We start from the raw sequence: 15,804 nt of genomic DNA, 5'->3' as shown, positions 1-15,804 counted from the left end.
ACTTTTCCGGCGACCAAAACAGGACTTCACATATATAAATCTTTAGCTCTGGACCATTCCGGAACTCCTTGTGATGTCCGGGATCTCATCCGGGACTCTGAACAACATTCGGTAACCACGTATATCTATTCCCTATAACCCTAGCGTCATCAAACCTTAAGTGTGTAGACCCTACGGGTTTGGGAGTCATGCAGACATGGCCGAGACAACTCTCCGGTCAATAACCAATAGCAGGATCTGGATACCCATGTTGGCTCCCACATGCTCCATGATGATCTCAACGGATGAACCACGATATCAAGGACTTAATCAATCCCGTATACAATTCCCTTTGTCTAGCGGTACGATACTTGCCCGAGATTCGATCGTCGGTATCCCGATACCTGGTTCAATCTCGTTACCGGCAAGTCTCTTTTACTTGTTCCGTAACACATCATCCCGTGATCAACTCCTTGATCACATTGTGCACATTATGATGATGTCCTACCGAGTGGGCCCAGAGATACCTCTCCGTTTACACGGAGTGACAAATCCCAGTCTCGATTCGTGCCAACCCAACAGACACTTTCGGAGATACCTGTAGTGTACCTTTATAGCCACCCAGTTACGTTGTGACGTTTGGCACACCCAAAGCATTCCTACGGTATCCGAGAGTTGCACAATCTCATGGTCTAAGGAAATGATACTTGACATTAGAAAAGCTTTAGCATACGAACTACACGATCTTTGTGCTAGGCTTAGGATTGGGTCTTGTCCATCACATCATTCTCCTAATTATGTGATCCCGTTATCAATGACATCCAATGTCCATGGTCAGGAAACCATAACCATCTATTGATTAACAAGCTAGTCAACTAGAGGCTTACTAGGGACATGGTGTTGTCTATGTATCCACACATGTATCTGAGTTTCCTATCAATACAATTCTAGCATGGATAATAAACGATTATCATGAACAAGGAAATATAATAATAACCAATTTATTATTGCCTCTAGGGCATATTTCCAATAGATATGTCATAATTAACATGTTTCTTCAGTTTTTCAAAATAATCATTGGCGATTTTCTATGTTGCTATAAACCCATTTCCCCTACAATTGTTACTGATCTAGTATTAAATATTATAGGATGAACGGAAGTGTTCTTACTTGGAGTGGGTTGATCAAGAGTGGCCACAATCTTTGAAGATGTGCCTAACGAAGCTCTGTATCATGTATGAGGAAGAGAACATATGTAGGCTTAGAGAAAGTCTTGTCAACGCTGAAGCATATTTCAAGATGCGGGATAAAAAGTTGAAGGTGGAGAATGAGCTCAGATTTTTTAAATCGGACTTTGCTAAGATGGTGTTGGCGAAGGAGGAGGTACTTTCCCAGTTGGCCCATGCAAAACGGGTTCTTATTGAACTAAAAGCATAGGTGGATAAGACGAGCCTGGATGATCTCGATTAGGGAAATGAATATATTGTTCTTATGAAGTTGAACTAGCTATATGTTGTACTGTGTTGTTTTCATGTAGCTACCGTACTGTGATGTTATAATATATTTATGTGCCTGATATGAAATTGGCAAACAGTTGTTTGATATGAAATGTGAATTTGCGTAATATTGGAATTATTAATTGTAAACTAATAAACCTGCTAAATGAGTTATGGATCTTTGCAAATGGTTCTAGCAGTAAAAGCGTTTGTGATGGATAGCCCAATGCCACATAGTTTTTTTCATCAAATAGTGTGTGATATAGTTGATAATAGCAAACAGTTAACCAAGGAAGACCGTGTGTGATAGTTACACCTTTCAGACACGAGCCTACACATAAAACTGTGTGGGATGTATGTCCGAACAAAAATGTTTTCCCTGGATTGACTGTGTGGGATGTACATAAGAACGGAAACGTATTCCTTGGATTGACTGTGTGATATACATACGAACGGAAATGTTTTTCTGGGATTCACCGTGTGGTATGTACATACCTACGGAAATGATTTTCCCGGATTACCGTGTGGGATGTACATACCTACGGAAATGATTTTCTCGGATTACCGCGTGGGGTATACATACCTACGAAAATGATTTTCTCAGATTACCGTGTGGGATGTACATACCTACGGAAATGATTGGGTTTCGATGCCTCGCCCGATCGCACACGGCCCCAGCCTGGGTCCCAAGAGGGCCTATCCCCAACGATTTTGGGTTCATGTGGGAAGGACACCCTATCGCACACACTCACTTGGCGACGGTTCCAAATGCCATCAAGGAAAGGGGTTAAAACCGTTTGTTTAGGACCGACGCGCACCAGTGCTTGGTCTCCGATGGCCTCATTGCTCTTGCTGCCTTCGAGAGGTTCTTCGGGCTCTTCTCTCTTCAGCTCGATCTTAATTAACCAAGCATCCTCTTCCACGTGGTTGGGGGGAAAATAAGACATGATGCGTGGCTCAACAGATCTGATCGAAAACAGCAAGAAAAGAAAACAGAAGATTTCTCCGTGATACGGTGGTCAATAGGTTCGGGAGGGTATATAAATTTTTTTATCTTGGGAAACAAGCAAACGAAAGAAAAATGGAGTCCGAAAGGTACTCGAGGTGGGCACAACCCACCTGGGCACGCCTGGCAAGCCTATGCCCACCAAGGTGACCTTCCTGGTTGTTTTTTATTTTCCTAATTTTTGTTATATTTCAAAACTGACAAAAAATATTTTTGCAGATTTTTCGGAGTCCGCTTACTTACCGTATCATGTACCTCCTCTTTTTAACAATTCTGGAGTGTTCCGGAAGGTTTCTTTTATGTTCTCTTCAGGTGTCATAGTTTGGATAATTTTGCTTTCAACATTAATGGACATACCTGAGATATAATGTTGGTTTGATTTGTGTTCGCTACTTTGATAATTTGATATGTGGGTGGACCGGTCCTTCGGTGTTGTTCTTACTTGAACAAACCTCCTACTTATGATTAACCCGCCCGCAAGCATCCGCAACTATGAGAAAAGTATTAAGAATAAATTCTAACCATAGCATTAAACTTTTGGATCCAATCGGTCCCTTACGGAATAGCGCATAAACCGTGGTTTAAGCTTCTGCACTCTCACAGCCCATCATTTAGTTGCTACTCGACAATGCATTTCCTTAGGCCCAAATATGGTGAAGTGTCATGTAGTCGACATTCACATGAACCACTAAGGGAATCACAACATACATGTCATCAAAATATCGAACACTTCACATGATTACTTACAACAAGATTTCTCCCGTGACCTCAACAACAAAAGTAACTAGTCACAAATGATAATCATGCTCAAGATTAGAGGGGTATTAAATAGCATATTGGATCTGAACATATAATCTTTCACCAAATAAACCATATAGTAATCAACTACAAGATGTAATCAACACTACTAGTCACCCACAAGTACCAATCTATAGTTCCGGTACAAAGAGTGAACACAAGAGATAAACTAGGGTTTGAGAGAAGATGGTGTTGTTGAAGATGTTGATGGAGATTGCCCTCCCTAAGATGGGAGAGTTGTTGGTGATGATGATGACGATGATTTCCCCCTCCGGGAGGGAAGTTCCCCCGGTGGAATCGCTCTAACGGAGGGCAAAAGTGCTCCTGCCCAAGTTCCGCTCGAGACGGCGGCGCTTCGTCCCGAAAGTCCTCTCCTTATTTTTTCTAGGTCAAAATGACTTATATACCAGAAGATGGGCACCGGAGGTGTGCTGGGCTGAGCACATCCCACCAGGGCGCGCTTGGGGGTCAGGTGCGCCCTGGTGTCTTGTGCTCACCAAGTGCCCCCCCTTCGGTAGTTATTTGCTCCAATATTTCTTATTTATTTCATAAAAATTCCTCGTGAAGTTTCAGCTCATTTGGAGTTGTGCAGAATAGGTAGCCTGACATAACTTTTTCAGGTCCAGATTTCCAGCTGCCGGAATTCTCCCTCTTTGTGTGTACCTTACAAATTATGAGAGAAAATATATTAGAATTACTCCAAATAGCGTTATTATGCATAAAAACATTATAAATAATAGTAGGTAGACGTGGTGCAAAATGGATGTATCACCCCTCTGAAAAGTCCAAATGCCAGAAACAATGCTTTGCCATGTATACGACGACCCCTTCTTCGGACCAACCTTCAAAATGTTCCCATCAGGATAGTATTTGGCGCTCAGCACACGTGCACATAAAGAATCTGGGTTCTGGAGTAGTCGCCAACACTGTTTTGCTGACATAGCAAGATTGAAACTATGTAGGTCTCTAAACTCCAACCCCCTTTCCTCCTTGATACACACATTTTCCACCAAGCAAACTAGTGCATCTTCTTCTTCTCCTCACTATCTCCCCACCAAAATCCTAATATTTCATCTGTAATGGCTTTGCAAATTCCTTTCGGTAATTTGAAAACTGACATAGCGTAGCAAGGAATAGCCTGTGCAATTGATTTAAGTAAAATCTCCTTCCCTTGCATAGACAGAATTCTCTCCTTCCATCCCTTGAGACGTTGGCAGACACGATCTACAAGATGCTGGAAACAATCACTTATGTCAACACCCACCATTGTGGGCAGCCCCAAATAAGTGTCTGAGAGTGCTTCTGTAACAATATCTAATTCTCTGCATACCTCCTCTCGCACACCAACCTGAGTATTAGGGCTGGAAAAAACTTGATTTGGCATTACTTACCAGCTGTCTTGAGTTGTTCCAATATATGTTAAGTATATTCTTTAAGGTAGGTACACTCCTGCATTACTTAGCAACTGTCTGAAACTGGTAGGTGTTGTGATTGGACCTGAAAGTTGGCACGAGACCTGATAAGGCTCTACAACCTAGAGGTGGTCTTTCTTTTGAAGACAAAGAAGAATCGAAACTTACTGAAGCGCAGTCTTGGTTTTAGGCAAGGGGTGGCTTTGTGGTGGACAGATGATGTGTCAGAGACGGTGAGATGGTGGTTCTAATACTATATAGATACAATGGTTACGATCTCGGGTGCCACACATCCCTATATGAAAATAGCATTAAAAACATCAGGAAATTTTAATTTATTTGAAATTTTGAGATATAAACCTGAGTGCTCGTTGTACACCCGTGTTCATTTTCGTGGGGAATGAGTGCCCGTGGTATCAGTGGCATAGGAATTACGGTCCGACATAAGTTACATTCAGTTTTTTTCTACACATACAAACTTTTTTACTAGCATTACCACGGGCACCCATTTCCCACAGAACTGAACATGTGTGTATAATGGACACCCAAGTTTCATATTCCAAAATTTCATAATTTTAAATTTTTCTAATATGTTTTTAATGCTATTTTCATATAGGGGCGTGTGCCACCCGAGAGCCACGTATCCTCATCCGGAGATCCTTCAAGTTCACTAGAATATATGGGAAACCCCAGGCAGAACTTCGACAGGAGACTAGGGATGCTCTTTATACCAAAGGGCCGAAGATGATCTTCCATGGTTGCATGTGCCCTTATGCAATTATAGCAACTAGGGGTGATGATTGTCGGAAATGTGCACCAAAGATAATAAAAAATCTATCCCTAATAATAAAGCATGGATTGACTTTGTGGGTTCACCGTCACAATACGTTTCTTCCTGTAAGTTTATGCTTTCGCTTTGAATTTAAAGAATATATGCGAGGTGGTACTAATTCGGGAAACCGGAACCGCTATGGCATCATCGAAGTCGTCCGTATATTTTTGGTACGCTGACTGGCTGGAATTGGCGTCTAGGCCTACGCCCGCAGGCCTGCACGCCTCCGCCTGGGCTGCAGACTGGCCTGAACTCTCGCCTTGGCTTAGGCCCGCAGGCTGGCACGCCTTAGCCTTGAGATGGATGCAGCTCGAGCATGCAATAATAAATTAGCGAAAGTCCACCCCATCCAGTTATAAGTTGGTTTGGCCGAACTGGGCCTGGTCCTACTTTTTTTGGAATACAAAAGGTGGTCTACCAAGGTTGTAGCGATATGGAGATTTGAACTCAAGAGCAGCCCTTGTGTCTAAAGGACTACAGCCAACTAAGCTAGCTCTATTGATTGTTCAAATTAGAAGATTGATTTATACTAATAGTCCTACCTCGCTTCTTTTCATTAAATCCTCCTAATTTATTTATGTCTTCCAGGTTTCTAGGTCTCAAGGAGGAATCACGCATGCCAATTAACGAGGGAAAAAGGATGCAGGCCTATGCACCTAAGACCTTGCTCATGAATGAAAAAAAAAAGAGGATTCAGGCCTAATTGCGAGTCGCCTAGGTCTTTCAAAGCCATTGCCGCTACCCGGTTCGCGCGCATCGGATGACGAGCACTCCGCGCCGCCGTCCTCCGCTCTCGATCGCAGAGGAGAGATATTGATATGTTTTTTTTAGAAAAAGGAGAGTATGAATTCAACGGCCGTGTTTCGTCTATTCCGTGATACGCCGTTGTACAACACGAGTACTTTTTTTTGAAACGTTGGCAAAAGATTTACCTTATCCATTAATTACAACATGAGTACTATATTCTATCGATCAGATTATGAATAACTTTGAAGTAGCATGCTCTATTCTATCTCTCAACATGGACTTTTGCCATTTTACTTTTGTGTTGTTAGTTTGATCCAACCGGAATTCATAGTGTTCGAGAATGATGCCCATTTTGTTCACGTGTAGTGTGCTAGCAGCGTCACTGTTATGATTTTTATGTGACTTGTGCATCCATGGGCCACTTCTATCAATGTTCTTCAGTTCTTTAATAGTTTTCTTTTGAAAGTCTGGGACAACTTATCTCAGGAGCACTGAACCGTTGTTTAGACATCATTCATGGCCCTTGATACTTTCAAGTGCTTTTGTTATTCTTTTGCTTTTTACAAAATTGTTTGAATGATAAATTACTTTTCAGGTTACTCAGAATATATTTATTTGTTTTCTTCCGGACATGTTTGCTTTTTTAATAATAAATGGAGCCAAGTTTAACCCAACCCTTTTAGCTAGATTTTTTCATGACTCGGTGCAAAATCCGGAAAAAAATGCTACTAACTGTGAATTTCGTAAATTTAATTTTTTTTCACGGTGTAATGCAAATCCCAAAAAGTACTCCAACTTTCCAAAATAATACCTTGTATGGAAGATTTGAAAATTAGTCCTTTAATATCAGAACGGTCATACAAAATTAATACCAAAAATATCCTATGTGTGCCATGGTTTTTTATGTATGATTTATATGCATTTCTGCTAGCTTTCGACATGCGCCTCCCTGTAGCCACCGGATGACACCGTTTAGTTATTGTTGCGTTGTGCTTATGGATGTTTCTATGGACACATCAATTATCTCCCCCCGTTGCAACGCACGGGCATTTGTGCTAGTGTATTATTATATTATTATGTTTATAGTTAAGTTTATTTTTCTGTGCTATAATTGCATTGTTTTGGAATATTTCGTTCAACCGGGGGCTGACATCCGGAGGGTAATCTCGAACATGCCACGCTCTTCACATGATCACGAGGACCATCATACATTGGCTGGGGTTAATCTGTCTAGCAGTCCGAGCATCCATTCGGAGTTTCTGACCCTGCATCCTTCAGACCATCATCAGCATCAGGGAGGTCCCGATCCTCTCTCATTGCTTGCCATAGGCGCAGTGCATGCGGACACCGCTCGAGTCTCGACTCTCGAGGGCATGGTGTACGTCTGCAATCCCTTGCCTTGTTTCAAAAACATAAAATCCCACGCGGTAGAAATCATCCATCACCAGTTTGGCACACACAAACAGCTAAATTTTCACATCACGTGACACTATAATCAAATTGCTTGTGACCCTAAAGGGAACATCAGGGGAGCGTAATAAGAAAAGGTGTACACAGATTTCTACTGGGAAAGAACAAACATCTGTCAACACGAACAACAACCTTAACAGCAACCACGAGATGGTGTGTGGCACACCATGGCATAAGGAGATGCTCAGGTCCCAACGAGCCTTTGCTGCCGCATGTGTCTACTCTGTTTTTGCCGCTGAAATCGGCACAGGGACGCCTTCTCCTTGAGCTCTTGGAAGGCGCGCATGGTGTCGGCGTCGAACCCGCTTGCAAACTGTACGAAACAACGAACACGTATTCCTTTAAGTTGGTCACAATTGATAACAATGCCGTATTTTTCTGCCAATAATTAATACTCTCTCTGTAAAGAAATACGTATAAGAAGGAAGCGGATTAGGAGCACTTGGGTGCTCCACCCCCCCCCCCCCCTATATTCAAAAATAATTTAATAATTTAAGAAAAGACAAAAAATCCTGGATATATTTTTTAACCAAATATGACTAGGTATTGTACTCATATAAAAAAATTGGCCAATGAATGATTCTCGGTAACTTCAGGGAAAAAAAGACAAATTTATGACGACAATATAGCATGAATAGTACTTGTATCTAGCATTTTATGGGAAATCTTTAATTCCCGATACAATAATAGTCATTCCCTGTTTAATCTTTTTGTACGAGTGCAATACTTGCTCATGTTTGATTCCATAAAAAGTTTCTGGATTTTTTGACTTTTTTTGAATTACTAAATTATTTTTGAATATAGGGGGGGCGTAGCACCCGAGAGCTCCTATGCATTTTCGGTATAAAAATGTTTATATCACTACTTTAGTTATCTAAATGCTTTTATATTTCTTTACGGAGGGAGTACTATATATATACCCCTACCTGGTGTACTCTGAAGGCGAATCGTACTCCTTGAAGCATCAACTCTTCTTCGTCTGGGCCGACTTTGATGGCTTCAAGCTCAGAGGAAACTCGTTCCAAGTACTTCCTTGCTAACTTCATGGATTGGAATTTGATCTGTAAATCAAAACATTCATTGGAGGCCATCCAATTATATACCCTCTCCATTCAACAATGTAGTGTATATTTTTTTTTGGGAAGTCAAACCTCACAAATTTTGATCAAGTTCGAGGAGAAAAACATTTACATCCAGAATGCCAAATATATCTCATTACAATCTTCATAAGATGTAGTTTCATATTTTATATATTTTATATTGTAGATATAAATACTTTTCTCTATAAATTTGAACAAAATTTACAAAGTTTGATTTTTCAAAAAATATATATACACTACATTATGGAACTCGGGGAGTATTATTTTTGGAACAAGGCAAAAAGATTGATGTTTTCATCGATTAAGAATAGTTCAGACATAAACATGCATGACCGGGCCAAAGAAATGCCCACTCTCACGGCATTATAATACTCAAATGGTGAGGTCCAAAGAATCGATTCGTCCTTAATCCTAGACACTAAGGGCATATCCAACGCCGAGCCGCAAACCGCCCGCATACGTCCGGAGCACTGAAGTCATTCAACGCGGTCATGTATCGGTCCGCAGCGTGGTCCGGACGTATTTTCTCCCGCAAAACGGAGACAAACATGAGATAGTTTGCATAAGTCCGGATATCCGCCTGACCAACCAAAAGCAAAAGGCACCACGTATCCATGTTCTCTGTGCGGATCGCGAAAGGCCATTGATGCAGTTTGATGGTAGGTTTAGCATGCTTTAGCATTTGACGGATAGCATGCTTGGCATTTGCCGGAAACCACTAATCACTTTGTTTTACATTTTTTTTCATTTCTTTTCTCTCTTCATATGCTCATTTGGCGGAAGCTAGTTCAAAATATTGGATTAGTAGCCTTCCGCCAAAGCCAAACAATAAATGAAGCTTTGAATTAATAGGTAGGAGCTTTTACGAAAGCTAGTAGGATTATTTGGCGCTTATAGTGCCTCATTTAACCAGGTGCTTAGTAAATGTTTGCTACTACTAATTATTATAAATCACATTTGTTATTTTTTTTAAGTTAATAGAGGCGGACATATGTAGATAGCGTTGGATAGCGATCTTTCGCATCCGTGTCCGTGGATTGCCCCCCGCCCGGTCTGTGTGGGACAAAATTTACGAGTCGTCATTGAAGATGCCCTAAAACCATCTTCAATGCAGCGGTGATTGTATAGGCGCTTAAGATCCTGAATTTTTTTTTCTCAAGCGCATGGGCGCCAGGAGTAGGCGCTAGGGGATGAATTTTGTACGTGGTTTCTAAGTGGTGGACTCCTAGGTGGGCGTCGATGCTAAAAAAGCATCAGGAGGAATAACATGAAAACGGTCACATCAGTCAGGATTTAATTCCTAGCGCCCCTGACTTAGCGCCCGCGTAGTATTATATGCCCTAACAATATCGTCGGTGGTCGATGTCGTTGTCTATGTAGTGGTGGCCCACGACCAACAGGAAGCTCTTAATGCCGAGCAATGAGGTGGCACATTTTTCCTATTCATCACCGAAGGCGCTAGTTCCTTTTTTTTTCTTTGAGTTGGTCCTTTGTAATCGGTAACTGGCGCGCAGGTTCCTTTCCCATGTTAGCGAACTAGGCCGGCCCAAAATGTTTCTATTCCCAGAAGTTGTTTTGGGTACAAGGTTCACTCGGTTTTTATGGGTTAGGTTCTTCTAGTTTTTGTATAAAGTGGTTCTTGTATGGTTTCTATCGGTTTTTACTCGCTTTTACGTCTTAATTTTTTTTATTGTTTAAATTTAAATTTCTTTTTAAATTTGCAATCTTTTCTAAATCCATGCTTTTTTTAAAATTAACGAATAATTTCTGAAGTTTTCAAATTTCTAGATTTTTTTACAAGATCGCAAAAAATATTAAATTCATGAATATTTTTTGAGTTTGCCAAGTTTTGTTTAAAACTCACGAACTTTTTTAAATTCAAGAACACTTTTAAATGTGTTATTCAAAAAATAATTAAATGGTTCTAAATTCATGGATAATTTAAAATTCATGAACTTTTTTTAAAATTTTGTAGGTCAATGTTCAAGCCTAGATAGCGAGCCGGTCAACGTGCTTAATGGGCTGGCCAATATTGTAGCATAAAAATTCCCAAACAGTAACCTCCACTCCATCGGGAATTAATCCCATGTGCAATGCTGAGAGTAGCTGTAGATCGGACATTATCCAATGAATTGGGGCTCGGACACGGATTTCCTGGGGTTTCCAGCTAATTTCCTAGAGAGACTCGTGGAGCCGAACAAGGCAGCAGCAAAACAAAACAAAACGAGATCGGACACCCGATCCGACTGGACTGGTCTTGAGAATGGCCGAGTACAATTAGTTGCGTACGGATCGATCCCGCCCGGCAAGGCGTGCCTATGCTACGCACAAGGACACGGCCCCCGAGGTGTCATGGGCTTGTTCTCTAGCTCTAGAGACAGCAGCGAACGAATTAGCCAGTAGCATGGTCACGAGATCGCGTCCGTCCCACACTCACGTGCACACCCTACCCACAGCATAAGACAAGAAAATGCCACGCCTATCGATCCCCTTCTTGTTGTTGCCTACTATACGCCATCCCCGTCTTGTTGTTGCCTACTGGAGTATACGCCGCGCACCCACCTACGTACGCTCTCTCCCCGTGACCAGAGAAGGTCGCATCACGTGTGGGTGCGTTTCTTCAGCTGCTCGCAACTCTAGACGGTTGCTGTCCTACCACTCTACTCAGACGAGTACCAAGATCGAATTAGTTACTGCACTACGTTACCTGGCTGACGACCCCGGCGTCCTGCATCCACTCCGACGGGATCTGGAACCGGCCGTACCTGCTGGCGGCGCCGTCGCGGACGCGGGCGAGGTTGTACACGCCGTGCTCCAGCCTGCACGCACGCCGCACCCTTGTTGGTTCGTTGCCGCATGACAAAACGCCGTACTGAAACAGCAGAGTGAATTTGACGATTATTACTTCTCAAAGAGGGCCTGCATCTTCTTGAGCGCGGCGGCGCAGGGCTGGCGTGGGTCGTCGCGGAACGACGACGCCTCGCCCTCCAGCTTCTTCAGGTCGCGGTAGCCGAACGCCGCCTCCCGGAGCGCGTCCGCCTTCTGCTCCGGCCACTCGAAGTGCTTCAGCACCGCGCGCTCGTCCACCTGCAACGCAACCATGCCCACCACCCAGTTACCAACCGCCGTCACCGCTGACCAGCGGACAAGCACCTCAAGTGAATTCATTGCTGCCGCACCAGGCGGGATAGCTCGTCGTCGAGCCACTTGACGAAGCTGACCACGCCGTCGATGTTGACGAACGCCGCGCCCTCCACCTCCTTGATCAGGAGCCGGATGAAGTCGCCCTGCGTCTCCACGTCCGACCTGATCTGCACACCACAACATAGCACACAGTTTCTCTGTCAATTCCAGCGACGTACTACAGTAACCCTGTTCCGTTTCCAAGCGTAAATAACTCCAACGGCTAGGCTAACCAACGTCCGGGCGATCCACATCGGGCACGGGCTCACTAATGCAGTGATTCTCGGATTAACTACCAGAGCCCGTAATTCGCACATGCATCCACCGCAATAATAAATGCACTGCATTCGATCGCTCGATCCCGTCGAGCCATGCCCACTTCGGATTCCGTGCAGCTGTTTCTGCCTCCGTCTTCTGTAGTCACGGTACACACCAATTGAAGTTTATGTACTCCTGCCATCAACCCCCACCCCCGGTGTTAAAAAACTTAACGAAATTATTGCGTTACAATGCCTTGGCGTTTTGTAATAAGGAATGGGTGGCATCCATAATTCGAAAACGCAAAAAAAGCGACTTTTCCGCTTTTCTGAAGGAGCAGTACATGTTGCGGTTGCAGTGTGGCACTTGCAGTTTTCACCAAGAATTAACGTCCATGTCTAAAGCAGTCTTTACTATACCAACCGAAAATCACCTGTACCCTTTGCTATACCAACCGAAAAGACGAAACCAGTACTGCTTATGTACGCTCCCTTAAAAAATGCATTAATGCACGTACGCAACATTGTGCAGCAGCAGCTCCAATATGAATAGTTCGGTCAGTTGTGATGTCAAAAGGAGGTTCTTAGAAGTTACCACAGGTTAAGAGAACGTTCCCTCCAATGATTCCAGCTTAAGAAAAATGTCAATCTCTGTAGTGGTATTGCGTACCGCGAGGAGGTGTGCCGACCGGTTCTCGATTTTACCGATCATGTCCCTGGTCGCCGCCGCGCCGCCGCCGCTCGCTGCGTCCGCACCGCTCCCTCCGTCCCTCTTGGATTCCCTTCGCATCAGCGAGTGGTAGAACTCGACCACCTCAGGCACGCGCCTCACGCACGAACCCGATCTCACCGGCGAAGATGTCCTCTTGGACGGTGGGGGCGGGGGCGGAGGAGGTGGCGGGCCTACGCTTCCGGACACGCCCATTGAGCCGGAGCTGATGCTCAGGCTGGGTGCCGGCGTCAGCTGAGGCCGCGGTGGCGGTGGCGGTGGCGGAGGTATCGGCGGCAGCTTCGAGAGCTCTGGCACGCGGGTTCTTCGCATGGCCGCCGTGTCTGACGACGAGCCTGAATCCGTCGGTGAGGTCGACGTGGACGAGGATGACGAAGAGCTCGGTGGTGAAGCGTGCAACGAGACGGCCAAGTAGGGCTTGGACGAGGATGAGGACGAGCAGCAGTCCTCGGCGTCCTGCTGCTTCCTCAGCTCTGCCATTTCCTTCTCCATTTGAACAACCCTCTGCTTTCTGCTCGTAACCTCCAGCGCGGCAGCGTCGAGCTCAGCGCACAGCCGCATGTTCTCGGACTCGAGCCGCGCGGCGGACTCCTTGTATCTCTCGAGCTCGTCGCTCTTCGCCGCGAGCTCGGCCTCTAAGTAAGGGACGATAGCAACGGTCTCCCTGAGTATCTTCTGCTCGAGCAGCTCGACGCGGAGCCGCGACTCCCTCTCCTGGAGCTGCTCGATGGCGCGCAGCAGCCCGGCGACCTCCGGCGGCGCGCGCGCGGGCTGCACCTGCGCCGACGAGCGCGGGAAGTAAGCGCCCAAGGACCGCGCGAACGCGGACGCCTTGGACGCCGAGCCGCACGGAGCGGGCGATGACGTTGACGACGAGGGAACCCGGGCCGGCGTGTGTGCGTACCCCTCGGCGGGGGCCGTCGTCGCCGGCGCCGGCGGTTTGGGCGCCCTGGGGCTGCTGTGGAAGCCCATGGCCGCCTTGACACGCCCGGCCACCATGGCGAGTGAGTCTACGACCTGTGATATTCGGCCGTGGAACAAGAAACGTACGGGCAGGTAGAATAGGGCCGCGGCGGGCACTGTGGTGTGTTTAGTTCAGTTGCTGCTGCTATGGGTTGGCGATGGCTTTGGGTTTAAGCGAAAAGGGCGGGCGCGATGTCCGAGGAGCGGTCCGACCTTGGGTTGGAGAGCGGGTGGCGGGGAACCAGCCGAGAGGGCAAAATAATCCTGTACGACCGGGTCGTACGTGCGACCCGGCCGCAAGGGAAGGCTGTCAGGTGGGTCACCCCACGACGAGCTCTCTCACAAACGGGTCGTACAGGATTCGCCTCCGCCGAGAGGCCATGGCGGCCTGGCCCGGATGGCCCGACACGAAAATCCTGGGCCAGGCTGGGCCTGATTGTGTCATCGAGCTGGGCTTGAGCTTGGAAATTGAGCCCGCCGGCAGACCAGGCCAGGCTCGTAAAAGACAGGTTTTAGCCGTAGCCGGGTCGGGCAGACCGGGCCGTGTCGGGCTTGGGCCTGATTTATTAGGCCTGATGGTCGGGCCGGGCTCGGTCCTGGGTTTTCAGCACCGGGCTTTTTTAGGCCCAACCTGACATACTCCCATGTATAGACGCGTGTGTGTTTAGTTTGGGTGCGTTTGTGAACATTGATGTAGGAACCGAGCCCACCATCACTTTTTTCTTTCAAAAAAAAATTCATCACATTTTTGACATATTTCATTAAACAAAAGCGGGCATGACAATTTATTTACATAACAAAAGTTAACCTAGTATGAATCTTCGCCAACCGTGGAGGCATCCGTGTTGCACTTACTGTTCTTCTCTATGTCTGGCGGCCCCCGTCTGTCTTCCATATCCTACTGTTGATCGAGGTGAGATCCACGATCGACGTGGACGGGTTGGCCTCGTGGTTGTTGCGGCCCGACACCAATAACGTGGGCACCGCGAACAACGTGGAGCTACCGATGTAGGCAACCATGTTCTCGTCCGCGATCGTCTGCATTACCTCCGCGCATGTCTCTATCGTGATCGTGTTGTAGCTGACGCGAGTGCTACGCACGGGCTCGTAGAGCGCCCGCTACTGGTCAACGAAGTTCGGGTCCTTAGAGACCATAGGCGCCACGACCATCTTGCTCGCAAACTCGTTGTAGATTTCCCCCTCCATCAACTGGTGATACATGAGGAGATTAAATGAAACTCATTCAATGGCTTTAGTTCCTCAGGGCATCTCCAACGCGAACTCTTAAATAGCATGCAAACGTCTGGATCGACCTGTTCGGATGTAGTTTCCCATCCAACTTGGACCCCTATTTGTTCGCGGACGCATTCACGCATTCATTTTCTTGCAAATCGGACACAAACATATTTCATTGATTTGCTCAATGTTACAACTTGTTGATCATGTCATTGTGTAGTCCAGAAGCCCTTCATAATGATGCATTACTGGATGAAGCTTAATAGACATGGCAATTGGATCAATCAAGGCCTATGAAGAAGTTCATCAAGTTCTAGGCGAGAAAACTTAAGATAAGGACTGCTTGTGGGATCAATGAATTTAAAAACTTGTTGAACATCTTTCAGATTGTTAAACATCTTTCCTAGAGTAAATGTATGATTGAATTGCTATTGATCTACACATATTTGTCAAAAATTGGTGCGTGCGGTTGGATGGTGCCTACACTTATCCTTGTCCGCGGACACATCCTGACGTGTCCACAGGCATTAATCATGACTACCTTGCAATAAAAAAAGGGTGTAAATAAAAGGGATAAACATTTTAGATAGTTCGT

The 15,804-nt window shown here is 45.4% G+C and overlaps 1 protein-coding gene across 1 annotated transcript; it reads right to left on the bottom strand.

The window, feature by feature from the left end:
• Positions 1-7,734: 7,734 nt before the first annotated feature.
• On the bottom strand, positions 7,735-14,171 carry LOC123061616 (protein CHUP1, chloroplastic). The gene is made up of 6 exons (XM_044484792.1): positions 12,951-14,171; positions 12,020-12,151; positions 11,746-11,927; positions 11,548-11,659; positions 8,667-8,801; positions 7,735-8,053 (listed from the first exon to the last, which is right to left on the bottom strand). Exons 1-6 carry the CDS (start codon positions 14,007-14,009, stop codon positions 7,925-7,927), a joined length of 1,749 nt encoding a protein of 582 aa, XP_044340727.1. The 5' UTR covers positions 14,010-14,171; the 3' UTR covers positions 7,735-7,924.
• Positions 14,172-15,804: the final 1,633 nt, after the last annotated feature.

This window comes from Triticum aestivum, chromosome 3A (assembly GCF_018294505.1).
Source record: "Triticum aestivum cultivar Chinese Spring chromosome 3A, IWGSC CS RefSeq v2.1, whole genome shotgun sequence".
NCBI classification, from domain to species: domain Eukaryota; kingdom Viridiplantae; phylum Streptophyta; class Magnoliopsida; order Poales; family Poaceae; genus Triticum; species Triticum aestivum.
The sequence above is the reverse complement of the archived record's forward strand: the minus strand, read 5'-3'. Positions and strand labels throughout refer to the sequence as shown.

Excerpts from the sequence above, each read along its gene's own strand:
- LOC123061616 (XM_044484792.1), bottom strand. The coding sequence starts at position 14,009 with ATGGTGGCCGGGCGTGTCAAGGCGGCCATGGGCTTCCACAGCAGCCCC. Across the intron at positions 12,152-12,950 it reads GGTCGGCACACCTCCTCGCG|ATCAGGTCGGACGTGGAGAC; the intron begins GTACGCAATACC and ends TGTGGTGTGCAG. Across the intron at positions 8,802-11,547 it reads ACGCCGGGGTCGTCAGCCAG|ATCAAATTCCAATCCATGAA; the intron begins GTAACGTAGTGC and ends TTTGATTTACAG.